This window comes from Arvicanthis niloticus, chromosome 10 (assembly GCF_011762505.2).
Source record: "Arvicanthis niloticus isolate mArvNil1 chromosome 10, mArvNil1.pat.X, whole genome shotgun sequence".
Classification (NCBI taxonomy): Eukaryota; Metazoa; Chordata; class Mammalia; order Rodentia; family Muridae; genus Arvicanthis; species Arvicanthis niloticus.
Window position 1 is genome coordinate 43,662,507 of NC_047667.1, and position 17,153 is coordinate 43,679,659.

A 17,153-nucleotide genomic window follows, 5' to 3' on the forward strand; every position below is an offset into this window, starting at 1 on the left:
GTCCCACCCTAGCTAAGGAGCTAGAGGCAGTTATTAGCTAACGGGAGAGGGAACTTTCTTTCATGTCGCCCTTGGTAAGTTGACCACGCTCCAGGTAGAAGACCACACATATGAGAATATCTGGGATTCTCAAATCGGTTTTGATGGATTTTTTTTTTTAAGGACACAAAGTTGGACGGATAGGAAGGTGAGAAATGGATGTAGAGTTGGGGTGTGTGCATATGATCAAAATACACTGCAAAAAAAACCTTAACAAAACAAAAACCACAACCCTCTTTGCTAAGGCCTGAGGTGGCTGCACAGCCAGGCAGCCAGGCATTTCTAGCTCCTGCAAGAGTCCCTGGGAGAAATCGGAGGGGGTCAGGGTCGGGGGTGTGCTCAGCGTCCCTTGCCTGCTTCCAAGCTGGGGACTCTGGCTTCCGTAAGGCCTCCGCTGCCAGTCAGTGCCCCATTCCCCGCCTCCTGCTCAGACCTCACCTGAGAAACAGGAAGATGGCTCGGGGTGCCTCAGCTCCATGGGCCTCGGGGCTCCTCCGTTCCAGGTAGGGTTCAAGCAATTCCAGCAGCCCCGGGTGCAGCTTCTCCGCTTCATCAAAGATGAACGTGCTCTGGTGGCAGCGCCACTGCGTCTCCTGCATCTGCCTCTGCAACTCCTCCTGCACAGAAATGGGGAGCTGCAGACCTCAAAAGAGACCAGTCTCCTGTTTCCTCAGCCCTGATGCTGTGGAACACCTAAGTCTGGGCTCCACCCACTATAATCACCAAACCCGGGCTTGGGCCCCACCAGGCTGCAAAGCTTCCCATGTGATGCTCCCTGTTCTTGGGCTCAGCATCCCCACCTGGGATGAAGACCAGTGCTGGAAAGTTCTTGAGAGAAGCCCACCTGCCCAAGAACAAGCACCAGCCAGGTGCCTTCTCCAGGACTAAATAAGTCCCATCCTGGAGCTAAGGACCACCTCACCCTCCCCAGAGGCATGGGCTCAACAACCCGGGAGATAGAAAGCTGCCAGTTACTTTCCCTTGGCCTCTGAGAAGCAGAGCACCTACACTGGGCAGCATCTCAAGACAGCCAGTCTGCTCTTTCTTGGTGCACAGACTCTATGTAACGTGAGGGTTACCACATGGGGCACCCACCACAAGACAATGAGCTCTCCAGGAACATGAACTTTATGGTGCTCTCCGAGCTGGGCACAGCTGCTTCTCAGGGGCAGCTCGGCAAGCCTGCACTCTATCCTTCTCAGCCTCCTTAGCGTCTGGGTCCCTTCAACACTCAAGCATGTGTGTGTTGAGTGTGTGTTTTCGGTTTTCTAGTGGGGAAGCTGATATCCTCGAGTGGTTTTGCAGCAGCCAAGACAAGAGAATTCTTCCTGGGAAAGATCAGCCATCTGACTGGGAGGCCCAGCCCTTGCCCTCCACAGCCAAACTAAAATTACCAGGTGACTCAGGCAAGCTGTGCTCTCAAGGCTGACTTAATCTTCCCAGTTTATACACTCTCCAGTACTACAGATGAGAGCCAACATGGGTGCGGTCACAGCTTTTAGCTCATCTTCAGGCTAATTTTACTACCTGTATAAGTGAGAAAAACCTCCGAATAGTAAAACAACAAAGGAAGGTTCAATCCATCGGCTTGCTGTGTGTAACGAGAACTGGGAACTCACATGCAATATGACGTGATGATATGACATGCCCTTTAAAAACGGCTGGCACTGTAGCTAAGCAGTAGACTGCTTGCCTAGCATGCTGGGGCGCTTCAGTTCATATTTTAAAAATGAGCAGAGAACATGCCCATGATCTCAAGACTCGGGAGGCTAAGTCAGAAGGGTTAAACTATTGTTAAAAAAAATCCCTCAGAGCCAGGTGAATCTCTGAGTTCAAGGCTAGCCTGGCCTATAGAATTGAGTTCTAAGACACCAGGGCTACACGGAGAAACCCTGTCTTGAAAACCAAAAAAGAAAAACAAACCCTTAAATTGTTGCTTTCATTATTCAAATTTTCCAGTTTGAATCCAGGCAATTGCGTTTGTAAGGCCCAGCCCCGCATCCTAGCCCAGTATAAACATAGGGAAAGTCAAACAGAACCACACAGAATGTGCCCCTTTCTGTCTAATAAAACTACAGTGGCTGGGCCGCCCTGAAAGAGGTCTCTCAGTAGCAGAGGTACGGAAGGCTAGCTGTGGCCTTTGGGGAAGGGATGGTAGAGTTTCTTCCTTAGACATAGAGAGGATCTCTTTGTGCAGCCCAGGCTGGTCTTGAACTTACAATCTCCCTGCCTTAGCCAATGAGTGTTGGGATTATAGGCATGTACCACCACACCCAGTCACATTTCACTACTTTTAATACACTCAACACCTCCCCAGCCCCGCTGTTTGATTCTGTTGGTGCTGTGCCTTGCCTCCAGTGTGCAACTGTCATGGAAACAGTTCCAGAGAGTTCTGGAAACGTATGTTTTCCCTCCCGGAGCTCTGGGCTGCCTCTGTGGAAGGGAACGGGGTGGATGTCTGTCACAGCTTCTGTCCCCATCCTGGGCTAGGCTGCTCCAGAGTCCACCTCCTTTAGTCAGGGTCTCCTCTCAGCCCAGGAGCCTGACCCATGCCAGGTCAGTGCAGCCACCCCGTACCACAGCCTCACCTTGTACATGTCCACGTACTTGGGGTGTGGAAAATGGAAGGTGGGGATAAACATCTTGACACAGTCACTCCTCACTCCGTCCCGGTACAGGTTCTCCACCAGCATCCGTGCCACGAAGTTCTTGCCTGTGCCAGACCAGCCATGGAATGACAGAGCCAGGGCCTGGCTTACTTGGGGCGTCTCTAAGTAGCCCTTTACTGCTCTTAGGACCAGCTCGCTAGCGAGATGCTGGCCGTGAAGTCGCAGACGCAAGTCTGATTCTAAGCCTAAGAGAAAAGAGGTCCCAGTGAGAGGCACAGGGGTGTGTGTGCACCACCTCCCCTCCATACCCCAGGATTTCTACAATCGGATCCCTGTGGCCTCAGAGCAAGAAGCAAGAAGGCAAACCTCACAGCAGATGACGTTCTGCTGGGATGACCTACACTCAAACTTACTGTATCAAAAGGCTAGGTGGGTGTGCCCCTGGATATTCAAATGTTAATTAATGTGCAGACTGTGCTAAATGCTGGCAGGATATTTGGTATTGTCATTTCTATGGTCCATTATCTGCTTTCTGTATGTGTTTGTCACTTCCGGCCCCAAAAGGAAAAAGCAAGCTGCTATGGGGGAGGTCACGGAAGGTCACATTGCCCTCAATCTGGCCAAAAAGCAACACTTAAGATATGGGCTAGACAGCCTGGTCTACAGAGTGAGTTCCAGGACAGCCAGGGCTACACAGAGAAACCCTGTCTCCAAAAACCAAAAACCAAAAAAAAAAAAAAAAAATTGGGCTGGTGAGATGGCTCAGTGGTTAAGAGCACTGACTGCTCTTCCAGAGGTCATGAGTTCAAATCCCAGCAACCACATGGTGGCTCACAACCATCCATAATGAGATCTGGTGCCCTCATATGGGTGTCTGAAGACAGCTACAGTGTACTTACACAAAATAAATAAATAAATTCTTTAAAAAAAAAAAAAAAAAAAAAAAAGATATGGGTTGGACATGGTCCTGCTGTGCCAGCGACCTTCCTGGCATCTATAGGGTTTCCAGATCTGGAAGGCAGAGGATGGGGGAGCAGACAGGCCCAGGACAGTGATGAGTGATTTCTGGGGTCAATTCTTCTGACAGAACAATAGTTAATTATCTGGGGCTGGTAAGACTGCTCAGTGAGAAACTCTGGGCTCTTTTAACTCTTAAGTGTACACACATGTAGACAGACAGACATTTATACACACTCTGTACATACAAACATATATACGTACTCTGGCCCAGCCCAGCCACCTGATTCAATCAACTGTGGAAGCCAATGAAATGGCCATGATGTCGGGTTTAGTTAGAAGGTAGCTGAGAGACTGCCCCAGCAAAAAGGCCAACACCCTAAACTGTATAGATGGCAATGCATCTTTATTATTAAACCACAAGTAATATAAGCCCTGCAGTAATATTAAACAACTGTTTTGGAAGAATTTGAGAAACCAAGATTGAATTCTGGGAGAACAATGGACGCACAGACCAGTGTGGAAAGACCCTGCCAGATTTGAAGGTGCTCCCATCTCTGCTTCCGGAATTCATGTTCTCTGTCTGTCATTCCATTCCCAAAGCCAGGCCTGCTTTCCTTTCCACATCGAAGAAGCACAGTTTGGAGGCAGGGAGGCTGCGTTGCCAGTTTGGGTAAGGCACTGGCCATTACCCTATTATCAACACCAACTGGCTAGGTACCTTGAGCCAATCTAGAGGGAATTCTGGAAGGCCGGCAGATGACAGACTACTTTAAAATGCTGCCATCACTCTGCTTCCTTTCAAAACCATTGGTGCCACAAAACTGACACTTGCAGCTGTGCCCCTGTTGTCAGAACCAGGCTGCTTTAGATTTGGATATCCAGGTCTGAAGAACAGTTGGTAGTCTAAAGAGAGAGCAGTGCTAGCCGGGTGTTGGTGGTGCACGCCTTTAATCCCAGCACTCAGGAAGCAGAGGCAGGCAGATCTCTGAAAGTTCGAGGCCAGCCTTGTCTACAGAGTGAGTTCCAGTACAGCCAAGGCTACACAGAGAAACCCTGTCTCAAAAACAAAACAAAGAAACAAACAAAAAACAGGAAAGAGAGGGAGAGGGGTCTTGCTGTAAACCTTCATTTAGACTTCCTGATCTGTATGTAGCCTGAGATTGCACTCTGTGCTAGACCCTCCTCCAGACTCAGTCACTGATGGTCTGCCCATCTTTCTTTCTTTCCTTCCTTCTCTTTCTCTTTGTGGGTGTGTACGTGTTCCTGTATATGTGTAGGGGATTGCTCATGCATGTGCACACTACTGTGGAGGCCAGAGTTTCACATCAGGTAATCACCACCTTGTTTTTTAAGCCAAGGTCTCTCATTGAACCCAGAGCTCCGGTTTAGCTAAACTGACTTTCAAGCCCGAGGACTACCCCAGTGGGTGGGCATGAGTGTGCCACTGCACCTGGCTTCGACATGGGTGTTAGGGATTGAATTTAGACCCTCATGCTTGAGTGGTAAGTAGTGTACTGACTGAGCCACCTCCCCAGCCCCACTGGCCTTTTTGTAAGTAAGTAACCTGATGTCTAGTGTGTGCTTCAGTGTAACCGAGATGCAAGAGGCAGGACAGGCGAACTCCAAGCAAACTCCAGGTGAGAAACTAATTCTGGGGAAACTGGTAAATTTCATGAAGGACTAAACCGCTGGGCCTTTGTCAGAACAGGTTTTCTGATTGATGCTAAATACCACACTGGAGAGTTAAAACACAAACCACCTGCAACACCCACCAGGTCACCCGATGCAATAAGAATACAGAAGGGGAGGGTTAGGTGGCAGTGACTCATTCGTGCAGCTACACTGGGTCGTGCACAAGCTCTCTGGCAGGGCAATTTTTATGCATAAAATGGTATGAATTAATTTATAATGGAAAACAACTTTCTGTTTCCCTCAGGGCACGGAACTCCTCTGCCATAGCCTTACTCTATCAAGATACAGAAACCAAGAAGCCCAGATTATACCCACAGACCTTTGCTGCCTAAACCTCGAGACAGATGCTTCTTTTATTGAGACTAGGTCTTTCTATGTAGCCTAGGCTGAGCTCTGAGCTCATATGCACTATATTCCCACCTCACTTCCCAAGTGCTAGACCACAGGAGACCACACCCAACTAGAAAGGAACACTGTGCGTTGTATGTGTGTGTTCATGTGGGTGCACCCGGTGTCAACATTAAGTATCTTCCTTAATCATGCCCTTTTTCTTTTCTTTTTTTTTTTTTTTTTTTTTTTTTTTTTTTTGAGATATGGTCTGTCTCTGGACTTGCTCATCAGTTTGGCTGTGCCTAACAGACTTCTGGGATTCTGGGAGCCACAAGTCTTTGCCAACACTACAGTGTTTGACAGATGTGCAGGGCTGTGCCCAGCTTTTATGTGGGTGCTGAGCAGAACTCAGACTCTCATGGTTACCCTGTAGGCACTTTGCCAGTGACTTATCTCCTAAGCCCTAGAACATACCAATTTAAAAATTCTTGTGCCGGGCGGTGGTGGTGCATGCCTTTAATCCCAGCACTTGGGAGGCAGAGGCAGGCGGATTTCTGAGTTCGAGGCCAGCCTGGTCTACAGAGCGAGTTCCAGGACAGCCAGGACTACACAGAGAAACTCTGTCTCGAAAAACCAAAAAAAAAAATTTTTTTGTTATTTAATTTTATATATATAAATATATGCATGTAGTCTTGGGTTTCTGTAGCTGAGTGCAGCCACCAGCAGAAGCCAGAAAAGGGCGTCAGCTCCCCTGGAAGTGCAGCTGCAGCCAGCGGTGAGAAGCCTAATGTGGATTGGTGGGAACAGAACTTAGGCTCTCTGTAAGAGTAGTGCTGGCTCCTAACTACTGAGCCATCTCTCCAGCCCTAAGGACGTTTTAACCACCATTATTGATCAGCTTTCTGGCTTCATAATCTCGCCTACTGTCAGAGAGGTTGTTTCCTATTCCTGTTCTGATTCTAACACTTCTGAGAGGAGGCGGGCTGTGTCAGATTCTAACTCAGAATCTGCAGAGCTCAGGCCTGGTACACAGTGGAGCCAATGGAGATGAACAGTTCTTCCTCAGATGTCCCTCAGGCATGAGTGTAGGGACATCTTTAGTCTCAACTGAGAACAGATAGTGGTCTTTAGCCTGCACCTCACAGTGTCTCCTGCCAGCTGTCTTAGCTGGGTGTAACATGTTCATGGGTCCCGTAGATCCCAAGACTCCCTGCACCTTTAAACTAAAGATAAAAAGTGTCCCCAGCACTGAGGGCACCATGATTGGGGGGGTTTGGGAGTAAGGTAAAGGGCCTCTTGCTCTTGATCAAAGTATTTTCATACTCTAAAAAAAACAAACAAACAAACAAAACCAAACAACAATCCAAGCAACAACAAAACCCAGGAGGGCTGGGGGTGGAGCACCTGCCTAGCTCTCCTGAGGACAAGTGTAATGAAAACAGCCACATACCAAGTATTTGGGCACTTGTTCTTAGATCATATAATGTAATGTCCATTAAGGACACTATCAATGCTGGTGTCCTGTCGTTCCTATTGTTGGAAAGTGTCTTTTCTAGAAATCATAAAGTTCAAAGTCTTGGCAGAGAGACCCTCAAATAATTGCAGACCCGACTTTCCTGTTACTGAATAAGGGCGAAACTGAGAGGGAGGTTTCTTACCAGTCTCTTCTCCATAGTCATCAACCCCCTTCCCCAGATACCTGAACCCTGAAAATCAGTTCTAACCTGTCAAGTTGTTGGAGATCCTGCAATCCCCACCGCTGCAGCAGTCCTGAAAGCGGCAGATCCATGCAGTGAGCTTATCCAGCGACCGACGGCCCCACAGAGGAAGGCTCCAGCCTGGAAAGGAAATGCTATGAGATGGCAAGATAGTGATGAGAGAAACAGTCCTGAGGTTTCTCAGTGACAGCGCCCAAACGAGTTCGGGTCCCAACTCACAGCCAGGCTCCCTATGTGCTCCAGCGATTCCTCTCTAAGACTTAGAATCGAAGTATCTGGGGTTGGGACAATCACCAAGTGTGTCTAACAAAGAACTTCCCCTAAAGCCGGGCGGTGGTGGAGGCGCACGCCTTTAATCCCAGCACTTGGGAGGCAGAGGCAGGTGGATTTCTGAGTTCGAGGCCAGCCTGGTATACAGAGTGAGTTCCAGGACAGTCAGGGGTACACAGAGAAACCCTGTCTCGAAAAAAACCAAAAAAAAAAAGAAAGAAAAAAAAAAAAAATAAACCCAAAAAACAAAAAAAAATTAAAAAAAAAGAAAAAAGAAAAAGAAATACCCGTATTCCCGTAAGGCATCGTCAATAAAGTGGGCAAGAACCGGGATACTTGAGTGTCTAGAGAAATCAGGGCAGGTGAGGGGGGCGCAGAGCAGCCAGACCTCTAGTAGTTCCTAGGGGCTGCACCAGGAGACGTGCAGCGGTGGGGTACAGTGCAGGCCTCTGACTATATGCTGGATGCAGTGCTTGAGAGTGGAGAGATGGCTCAGCGGTAAGCACCATCTGCCCTTCCAGAGGTTCTGAGTTCAGTTCCCAGCAACCACATGGTGGCTCACAACCATCTGTACTGGGATTGATGCCCTCTTCTGGCAGGTAGGTATACATGCACATAAAGTACTCATACATAAAAATAAATAAATGCATCTTTAAAAGAAAAAAAAGTGAGACTGGCAGCTGAGCGAGGGGTTGGCGGCGGGGATCGCTCTTACCCAGCGGCGGCACCGGGGTCTCCTGGTCTTCACAGTGTTCGGGCCACAAGGTGCAGCTGAAGAGCGTCCAGTATCGTTTGGAGAGGGCCCCGGCCGTCCTCAGCTGCTCCTGCAGGCGTTGGACGCTCGGCCAAGGTGTGGGTTCGTCGGCCTCCTGCCCTGAGCTCGTGGTACCGTGGCGGCCCTGCACTCCCGGGGGGCGCAGCGGCAGTAGCAGTAGCAACCAGAGGGTACCACGAAACAACATGACCCGAGCGAGCGCTTCCGCCTCAAAGAGTCCGGGGACCCAGGACTCATCGACACCCACCAGCAGGCGCGGCCCAGGATTGGCGTCGCCTTGGTGACCGCCCCGCCCCCACGGAGGCTGACTCAGCTGCCCATCTGCCTGAAACCGAGTTTCGGTTCAGATCAGAGACCCATCCGAACCGGAACTCAAACTGGTGTCCCGGACTGCAGGAATTCCCAGCCCGACTTGAGCCCCCTGTCCACCCCACGGGATGCAGGCTATTCTGGGCATGCCTGTGCCTCAAGTGGCCACGAAATGGCTACTGCCAACCATTCAGCTGTGCCTCCCACATAAGGAGTCCCTTTGGTTCTCTGTCCTTGTAGGAGGTCAGCTTTCTGCCAACCCGACAGGAGGGTGATGAAACCGTCTAAGCAGGGAGCGTTTTGTTGGCAGGGGAGTCAAGCTGGGTTCAGAAGCAGTCCTTAGACTGTGAGCAGTCTTGGAGAGCTGGGTGGCCTTGGTCGGTCCTGCTCCTCTGAAGAGGAAAACGAAAACAGTAGCAAGCAATCAGCAGCAACGGCTTTCATGGATGCCAGCCCAGCAGAAGCAAGAAGTAGGGTCGGGAGGTATTTGAGTTCTGGAAACCGCCAAGTTAAGAGGAAATTGTATCATGTGAGAATTACAAAAGTTAGGCTAAGTACTTGTCCACTCATAGCTAGGTTTACAAAGCTGATCAGAATCCAGGAAGCAGAGGCAGGCACAGCTGAGTTCAAAGCTAGCCTGGTCTACATAGTGAGACCCTGTCAATATTTTAAAAACACCAGAGTAGCCAGCTTGGCATCAGAGGGGAGGTGGTGGAAATCAGAAGTGAGTCCTAGTTGGGGGGGGGGGGTGTCTTTGAGTTATTGGGGTGGGAGCATGTTCTTGAAAGAGAATTGTGGGTGAGTTTTGTTTTACCAATTGCTCCTGACATGATGCACACTGCCTGTTAGTCGTCCGTGTTATTAGATGTCCGACCGCAGCTCAGAACAGACCACTCCAGACCACACGGTTCCAAGACGGGGGAGGGGGTGGGGGGTGGGGGTTTTTCAGGACATAGGGCAAAAAGAGAGGAGGAAGAGAAGTAGAGGCCGGCCATGACCACGTGGAGAGAGAGGAAGAGAAGGGGGAGGGGAGGAGGGGATAGAGAAGCTAAAGGCCAGAGAGTAAGAGGGTAAGAGATTAAGAGAGAGAGGAGGGGGCAAGCAGCCCCTTTTATAGTGGGCCAGGCCTACCTGGCTGTTGCCAGGTAACTGTGGGGAGGAGTTTAGACAGAATACTAACACTGGCCCCCTTCCCCAGGGATAAGTAGTGAACTAGACCTGCAAGGTTATAACCAGCTGTTATAACTCTCTGGTGTTTGCCAGCAGGAAACTGACACACGCCTTTATGATTATTTGCAAACACTCATGCGCTAAATATCTAACCATGCATGTCTAACATACTGATTATTGTGCCCTTCCCCAGCCTTGAGCAGGCCTGGGAGACCTTGTTTACCACAACAGACCAAGTGATAGGATCTAGGTGGCCAATTTAAAAGAACTGCCCCTGGGCTTGCCTTGAGATTTCTCCAGCTGTGACCAAGAACGGATTATCCCACCCATCTCCAGCTTAAACCAGAAAGGGTTTAGGTTGGGCCTTTTCCTTTAAATTGAAAGCTGAACATTAAAGCTTTGAGCCTTCCTTGATCAGAGAACTTTGTCTTGGCTTCATGTCTTCTCGCCCTCCATCCCCTTTTCACTCCCAGCCCCCCTTTCAGGTGAACCCAGTTGATCCGTTGCCAAAGGCAGCTACAGATTATGGGCTTTTGTTGTTTGGATTTTGTATTAGCTTGTTTGGTTTTGAGACAGGGTTTCTCTGTTCAGCCCTGGCTGTCCTATAACTCACTTTGTAGACCAGGCTGGCCTCGAACTAGGTGCCTGCCTCTGCCCCCAGAGTGCTGGGATTAAAGTTATGTGCCACCACCACCAGGTCATACTGATTATCAGAAGGAGCCCTGCCATTCTCTATTTATAGAACTTGGGGTTACCTGACTGTTCTACACCTTGACTGCCTCCTCACCCACACTTCACATCCAAGGAATCCCGTGAAGAGGAGTCAAATGACTGTTTCATGCTCAGTACCTGGTTACTTTTACTTCCTCCTGTAGCAAGTATGTACATTTACATGGAGTGTGTAAAACAACAGCATATTGGAAGACGCTTGGGTGGTTTTAGTTACTGGTGTTTACTGGTGAATTTGTAGAGTGAAAAATTATAAAGGCCATTTTATGAAAAATGTGTAGATTTTTCGCCTTACAGAACGCGGAACTGAAAATAAGATTTCAGGCATTCACATTCCAGGTGAAGGACACTTGCTGGATTACATTCCCCAAGCCTCGCCCAAGGCAGGAAGGCATTCCTGACTACAGATAAAGATGCTGCCACCTAGGTGGGGCTATAGCCGGAAGATAGTTCATCTGAAATAGTTGGTAAATGGCAGGATAGGACACAATAGCATGGTAAAAACCACATTTTTGAGAAGAATGAGTGTGCAGAACGATTTCCACATGACTCTAGATCATTTGGGCTAGATTCTCTGAAATGTTCCACTGTTCTTGGTTACCCCTCCCTTGGTCTTCCCAGTGCTATGTTCAAAATTTGTAATGCAACCATTCATGTGAAAGCGTGCGAAAATGCCTTCCTCCCTCCACCCCATGCTATAAAAGACCCTTTAAACCACCACTGGGGCCAAAACCCTGCTCTTGGAGCTAAAGAGCTTGTCGTTTTGACCGCCGGCTCTTCCCCTAATAAACCTCTGCTGATTGCATCCAGGTATGGTTTCTTGTGATTTTTGGGTGGCCGCAATGTCCTAAGACTTGAGGAAGGGTCTCCGGAGTTTGGAGCTCTTCAAATTGTGGTGTAAATGAAGGCCAGTCTGCTGCTAGTGTGCCTGCTTATGTGCTAGCTTCAACTAAAATTTAAAAAGAAAATACTAAAAACATCAATTTGTCAAAACAACCCAAGTTTTTAGACAGTGGGGTGATCATCTCAGCTGTGCAATCTTTATATAGTGTTAGTAATCTCTGAGATAGTTTGCATCATCATTTCACTGCAGATAAATTAACTAGGAAATTCTAAAGACTAACTTGATTTTTTTTTAAACATGTAGGCAGTCAAAGGAAGACAAAGGAAACCAGTATTTCTTGTTCACCAGAGACCTTGGGCATGCCTGGCTTTCTTCCAAGTTGCCCTTTGGAGAGGGAATCACCTTGGACCTAACTTGATTTTATCAAGACATTCCTTTTCAAAAAACAAAACAAAACAAAAAAAAACACCTTGAGGTTAAGTGTTTCACCAAGAAGTTGGCCCCACACTGAAACAACAAATCCATACACCAGTGTTTGGATCAGTCTCCAAGTATTTCTTGTGAGGCTGGTGGATATAAAAGCCAGGAAGAGCTCGTGGGTGATGGGGTCATCTAGAGGCCACTGTGGGAACTACAGGAAGCTATGAGGACTCATCAATTATTCAAGCAATCCAAAGACCCAAGGCATTGGCATTGCCTAAGAGCTTGTCATAAATGCAGAACCTCAAGTGTGAATCTCTAAGTTCGAGGCCAGCCTGGTCTACATACAGAGCGAGTTCCACGACAGCCAGTCCCACACAGAGAAACCATGTCTCAAAAAACAACACAACAAAAATGTTTAAAAGCTCATGACATTTCAAGTTTGCTCTGCTTTGTGCTTGTGGTTGAAAGTATGAAGACATGGCTTCCATCTAGCCTCTCTATCTGCTGCCTCTACTCCCTCATCATGGATCCATTTGAATTTTCTCTTCTATAAATTGCCTTGGTTACGATGTTTTATCACAATAGAAAAGTGATACAATCTGCATGTGGTGAACCAATCGCATGCCAGAATTTGGCCTCCATGTGTCTTGTTCAAGTACAATGACAAGGCAGGCACACTTATGCAGCATACCAAGAGGAAATCTCAACCATGCTAGTCTGGCTGAGGGGTTAAATACTAGATTTACAATTCAAAAATGGAAATTCTGGATATCCTAAGAATCCTTATCAGGAAAACTGGCCCTTTCCTCTTGTCTATAGTATACTGTGCTGCCAAGTATTTAGGCTTCATAATTCTTCATCTCTAAGAAGCTGTAAGAAAAGGTAACTACAAAGCACCCAAGAGACACTGAAAACTAGTCCTATGATGACTTGTATGCATCAGCTACAATCTAGGTGTGCCTTTCAAAAGCCTGTAAGGAAGTCCAAGGCTCTCACCCACAGGAAGCAGTCCCTGTGGAAGGTTAAGTAGAGATAAAGGATGTAACATTTTCTCCCTAAAAACCAAGAGAAACAGAAATAGCATAGAAAGCACAGGGAAGGGGGAATTGACCAGAAAACATGATACAATAACATATATTAAAATCTTTTATTTTTTTTTCAGAATTGAAACCCATAGAACACATTAGAAATGTTTGGTATCTTACCAAGTACAGCCTCTATCTGCACAACAGCTCCAAGAGGAAATCCTTGGCAGATCAAACAAGAGAGTGGGGATCCACCCTTCAGACAAATAAATTAGCTTCCCACTAAGTTACTCCCAGCTTCCCCCAAGAGTTTACGAGGATCACCTTAGGTCCTAAAAACCTGTGACAGTACAGTGTCCAGCCCCCACTCACCACCAGACTAGAGAAATAAGGGGGGAAGAGCCAGCCTCCCCCATGGAGCATGCTCAGTCGGGTCACCTGCTTAGCAGGCTGTTCAGGAAATGATTGACGTACACTCTAACCTATGTACTAGCCAAGCCCTTTCCCAGTGCCAGTCACTCAGTCTTCCTTGTGTCAAAGTACATTTTCCTTGGTAGAATACACACGGCACATGAACCCAAACCTCCTCCTCCTGTCCTGAAACCCTGGTCACAGGACTCAGAGTGTGCCAACAGCAGGTGCTGTGATCATAAGATAATCAGAGAGATCAAGGGAGGGAAGGGAAGGGAAGGGAGGCTGAAGGAACAGGAGGCAGGGGATGAGAAGACAAAGCGTGAGAGTTTGAAAGAAAACCTGAGTTTCTTTGGATGGCAATGCTGTCTCCAGCACTGGGAAAATCGAGAAACTGCCTGGGTCCACTTTGCTGAAATAATCTGTAATGAATATAACTGAATTTCTCTATTTTCTTCTAAAAATTTAGTCTGACATTTTAACCCTGAGTGCAAACAGGGAGACATACCTTAAAAAATACCAACCATCTTCAGCAAATCAGAGCCTATTGTTTCAAAGATGAATTACTTAGAGCCTTCCCCAAAGTACAACACAGTCTTAGATTAAGAAACAGTTTGAGAATAAAATTTCTATATTCAAATCTCCCCCATTCCAACTTCAGAATACATATATTTAAGAAGTGGGAGGAAAGGAGGGAACAGCAATGGATTCGGGTTTCTTGGGTTTTGTATTAGATGCATCCATCTCTGCAGGTGTTAGGCTGGTAAAGCTGATTTAGAGCTGACCCGATCCCCAGTGCCTTGATTATAACAGTCCTCATCTAGTAACTGGCCCCAAAGAGGCCAGAGTTACAATACTTTCAAAATGTGAATCTATCATTTTTTTCCCTAACAGAACTTTGTGTTTATAAATTTGGGGCTGAGAAGCATACGGCTGCCCCCGTCCCTGCCGCACCAAGATTCACTCAAGTGTACCTCCCAGTTAGAACACACATTTACACTCTAATCGCCATGTCACCCTAACTCAACTCTGTCCACTGTGGCTCTGAGCACCTTCTAAAGCCATGACTGTGAAAAGGAAGTGTGAGATGATGACTCTTCTCTAACTGCCATGAAGGGAAAATGAGACATTTTTTCAAAGCAGCTTTTCTGCCTGTTCTTTTCCCCCAGAAGAATCTTCTGTCTCCAACATTACAAGTGAGGCTGTTTGGGCACAGTTCCTCCTCACTTCCCCAGTGTGTCCGACGGGATGCCGATACACAGTCAGCACTAGAGGGAGGCCTCACTGCTGTCCGCTCTGATGGCTCCCAGCATTTGGTTCCTACTTTCGAAAGTGCTAACTAACAACCACAACCACGCTAATCTCAAAATCCAACTGTGAATTTCCTTGATGAACACAGCAAGTAGCCTGGAAACTGAACTTAATACTTCCTTTTGTTTTTGCTTTGTTTTTTGGGGGTTTGGTCCTAGAACTCACTCTGTAGACCAGACTGGCCTTGAACTCACAGAGATCTGCCTGCCTCTGCCTTCCAAATGCCAGGACTAGAGGTGTGCATCACCACTGCCTGGCTCAATATCTCCTTTTGTTAACACTATTTTAGTGTTTTGTGCTAATATTTGTTTTCTTAAGTTCAATACCCCAGATTAAAAAAAAGAAATATGCAGTATATTCCTTAATCTACCTCAAAGTGTACATTAAATGTACAAATTTTCCTAATTTCATGCCATTTAAAATTGGTTATAGGGTTTTAATGTGAGAAACCAGGGGTTATGAATTCAAAAGGTAGCTGCCTCAGGCCAGGCTCTGTGGCTGGCACCAAATATCAAGCACAATGCTGACAGGCTAGTCCTGACAGAAGTCCAGCAGGGGATGAGATGTAGAGGGAACACAGTGTGAGTGCAGCCACTGTCCCAGACACTCCCTAGCTACGTGGCAGCTGCTTACCTATCAAATGACTTCCCAGAACACAAAGACACAGACCCAACCCTGACTGACACGGAGATGGAAGAGTTCTACTTCACCTCAGGTTCAGAACTCCAAATAAGAGCAAATTTGGATTGGATATGAACCAAAATATTAAGGCTCTTTGTGGTGAGCTCCTCGGTGTCAAGGCTCAGAGGCTTAACATTCTCACTGTTATCTGCAGGGCACACATCACAAGTGTCCACCCACCAGGACACTTTCTCCTAAGAAAGGCAAAAGCTGCCAAGCTCCTAGGAACAGCGCCACTACAGGCATTTACCTCACAGGGTATGAGTTCACTTTAGAAGAGAGAGCTGGGCATGTTGGTTCATACCTATAATCCTCACATGTGGAAGGCTGAGGCCACAGGATTGCTGCCAGTTCAAAGCGAGCCTGGGTCATACAGAAAGTCCCAGATCAGCATGGGCTAGAGTCTACCTCAAAATAAACAATGCCACTGAGAGAAAAAGAAAGAAAAAGGGGAGGGGTGGCAGAGAGTACATTTCAGTTTGTTTTGCTACTTTGGGCAAAAGGAGTGCATGGAGTAGATTAGTGTCCACAGAGGATCATGCTTGGGTTGTGGTAGTTCTAGAGATGACTGTGGTTAATTTGAACACAACCAGGAGACGACTGTTTTGCTTTGGACATATCTAAGAACCCAAACAGAGGGGACACTGTTTTTCACTAAGTCAATGATCTTCCTGGTTCTAGAGAGTGAGTCCCTCCCTCTTCTCTTCCCTGAGATGTCAAATTCATGCTTAGAGTCCCAAGGTCTTCCTGCCCTTCCCTTCCTCCAATCTACCTTGAACACTGTCTCCTGGAGCAGACTGCTATTTTGTCTGATGGCACTCTGGAGGAACAGTATGTTTTCAATCTGACTAGTTCTGGTTTTTGTTGTTTAAAGACACAAGGGACTGCAAAGTGTTTCCAGAGAATCCACGGTGTGGAGAAAGGACAAGGCTAGCCCCAGACACACTTAGCCAGTGTCAACCTGCTTATCCTCGGTGTGGGAATAAAGACTGAGCAGCGCTGCCACCTGCTGCAGAGAGGTGCTTCTGCAGAGACGCTCGCTCAACTGGTCTTGAGCTTGCACTGCAGAAAACGCGGAGCACTCCCAGGGCCATGGTCTTCACCACCAGTCCCACAGTGGCCACTTGCAGGCCATCACATGCCATTTGGAATTGATTGTGCTGTGTCTCTATCTTTGTAAAAATCAGTTGCACTTTTTTTGTGTTGAGAGTTACAAGTGGGAGAGCGGCATCCTGTCTTCCACCAGCACGGTGTCCATCCCAAACTGGTCAGTACACTGCTTGATGGTGGCCAAGACATTCAGAAGTCGCTGGTCCACAGAGTCCAAGTGTGGATCAGAGAGCACAGGGGAGATGGGGTCATGGGCCATGGCAGATTTTAAGGCAGACTTTAGTACTCCATTCTTTAGATAATTCAGTCTATTCCAGGTTGAAACCCGAATTCTGGAAGAAAGTTTTAAAAGAAATTATATAACATCTTAATATTCTATTCAGCTTGAAGCTTTCATGGTAGAGAAGGTTTTTGTTTGTTTGTTTCTTTGAATTACCTCTATTTCAGACTTGCCCCTGCACTGGAAGCTGTACTACCATGGTGTAAATGGGGGGGGGGGGGGGAGGGGCAGTAATTAGAGATATACATGAATATTTACATATATTCATAACAGTCAGAGGAAAACTGAACCGATCTAATGTCTAACAACTGAGGGATACTTCAAATTACGCTTAGCTCTCAGGAAACACCACGCAGCCATTAAAAAGGCTTGAAACTGAGTGGCACAGAGAAATGTCCATGCTATTATGTTAGAGTTGAGGAAGTTAGGGACAATCTTTAACTCCGTGTCCTGGGGAAACTACAGTA

The 17,153-nt window shown here is 47.3% G+C and overlaps 2 protein-coding genes and 1 non-coding gene across 9 annotated transcripts in view; all 3 read right to left on the reverse strand.

Annotated features, from left to right (window-relative positions):
- Nucleotides 1-9,109, reverse strand: part of Tor3a (torsin family 3 member A) — a 38,071-nt gene extending 28,962 nt beyond the window's left edge. For 3 of the 4 annotated variants that reach the window (XR_013112884.1, XR_013112883.1, XM_034512953.2), the window contains exons 1-4: nt 8,334-9,097; nt 7,355-7,468; nt 2,628-2,893; nt 478-656 (exon numbers count right to left, since the gene is read on the reverse strand). Coding sequence is in view for 2 of the 4 variants with exons in the window: in XM_034512953.2 (XP_034368844.1) it covers nt 478-656; nt 2,628-2,893; nt 7,355-7,468; nt 8,334-8,580 (806 nt within the window). In the remaining 2 variants the exon portion in view is untranslated. Of the gene's footprint in view, nt 1-477; nt 657-2,627; nt 2,894-7,354; nt 7,469-8,333 lie in introns of all 4 variants that reach the window. The other variant, XM_076941407.1, reaches the window with a different exon arrangement.
- Nucleotides 9,110-11,740: 2,631 nt separating this feature from the next.
- On the reverse strand, nt 11,741-11,854 carry LOC117716715 (small nucleolar RNA SNORA67). Its single transcript, XR_004607809.1, has one exon. It is a non-coding gene; the product is annotated as a small nucleolar RNA SNORA67 (small nucleolar RNA).
- A 1,147-nt stretch (nt 11,855-13,001) lies between these two features.
- Nucleotides 13,002-17,153, reverse strand: part of Fam20b (FAM20B glycosaminoglycan xylosylkinase) — a 41,815-nt gene continuing 37,663 nt past the window's right edge. For all 4 annotated transcript variants that reach the window (XM_034512951.2, XM_076941405.1, XM_034512952.2 and 1 more), the window contains one exon: nt 13,002-16,738. In XM_034512951.2, coding sequence (XP_034368842.1) covers nt 16,507-16,738 — 232 coding nt within the window. In that variant the 3' untranslated portion in view covers nt 13,002-16,506. The remainder of the gene's footprint in view (nt 16,739-17,153) is intronic.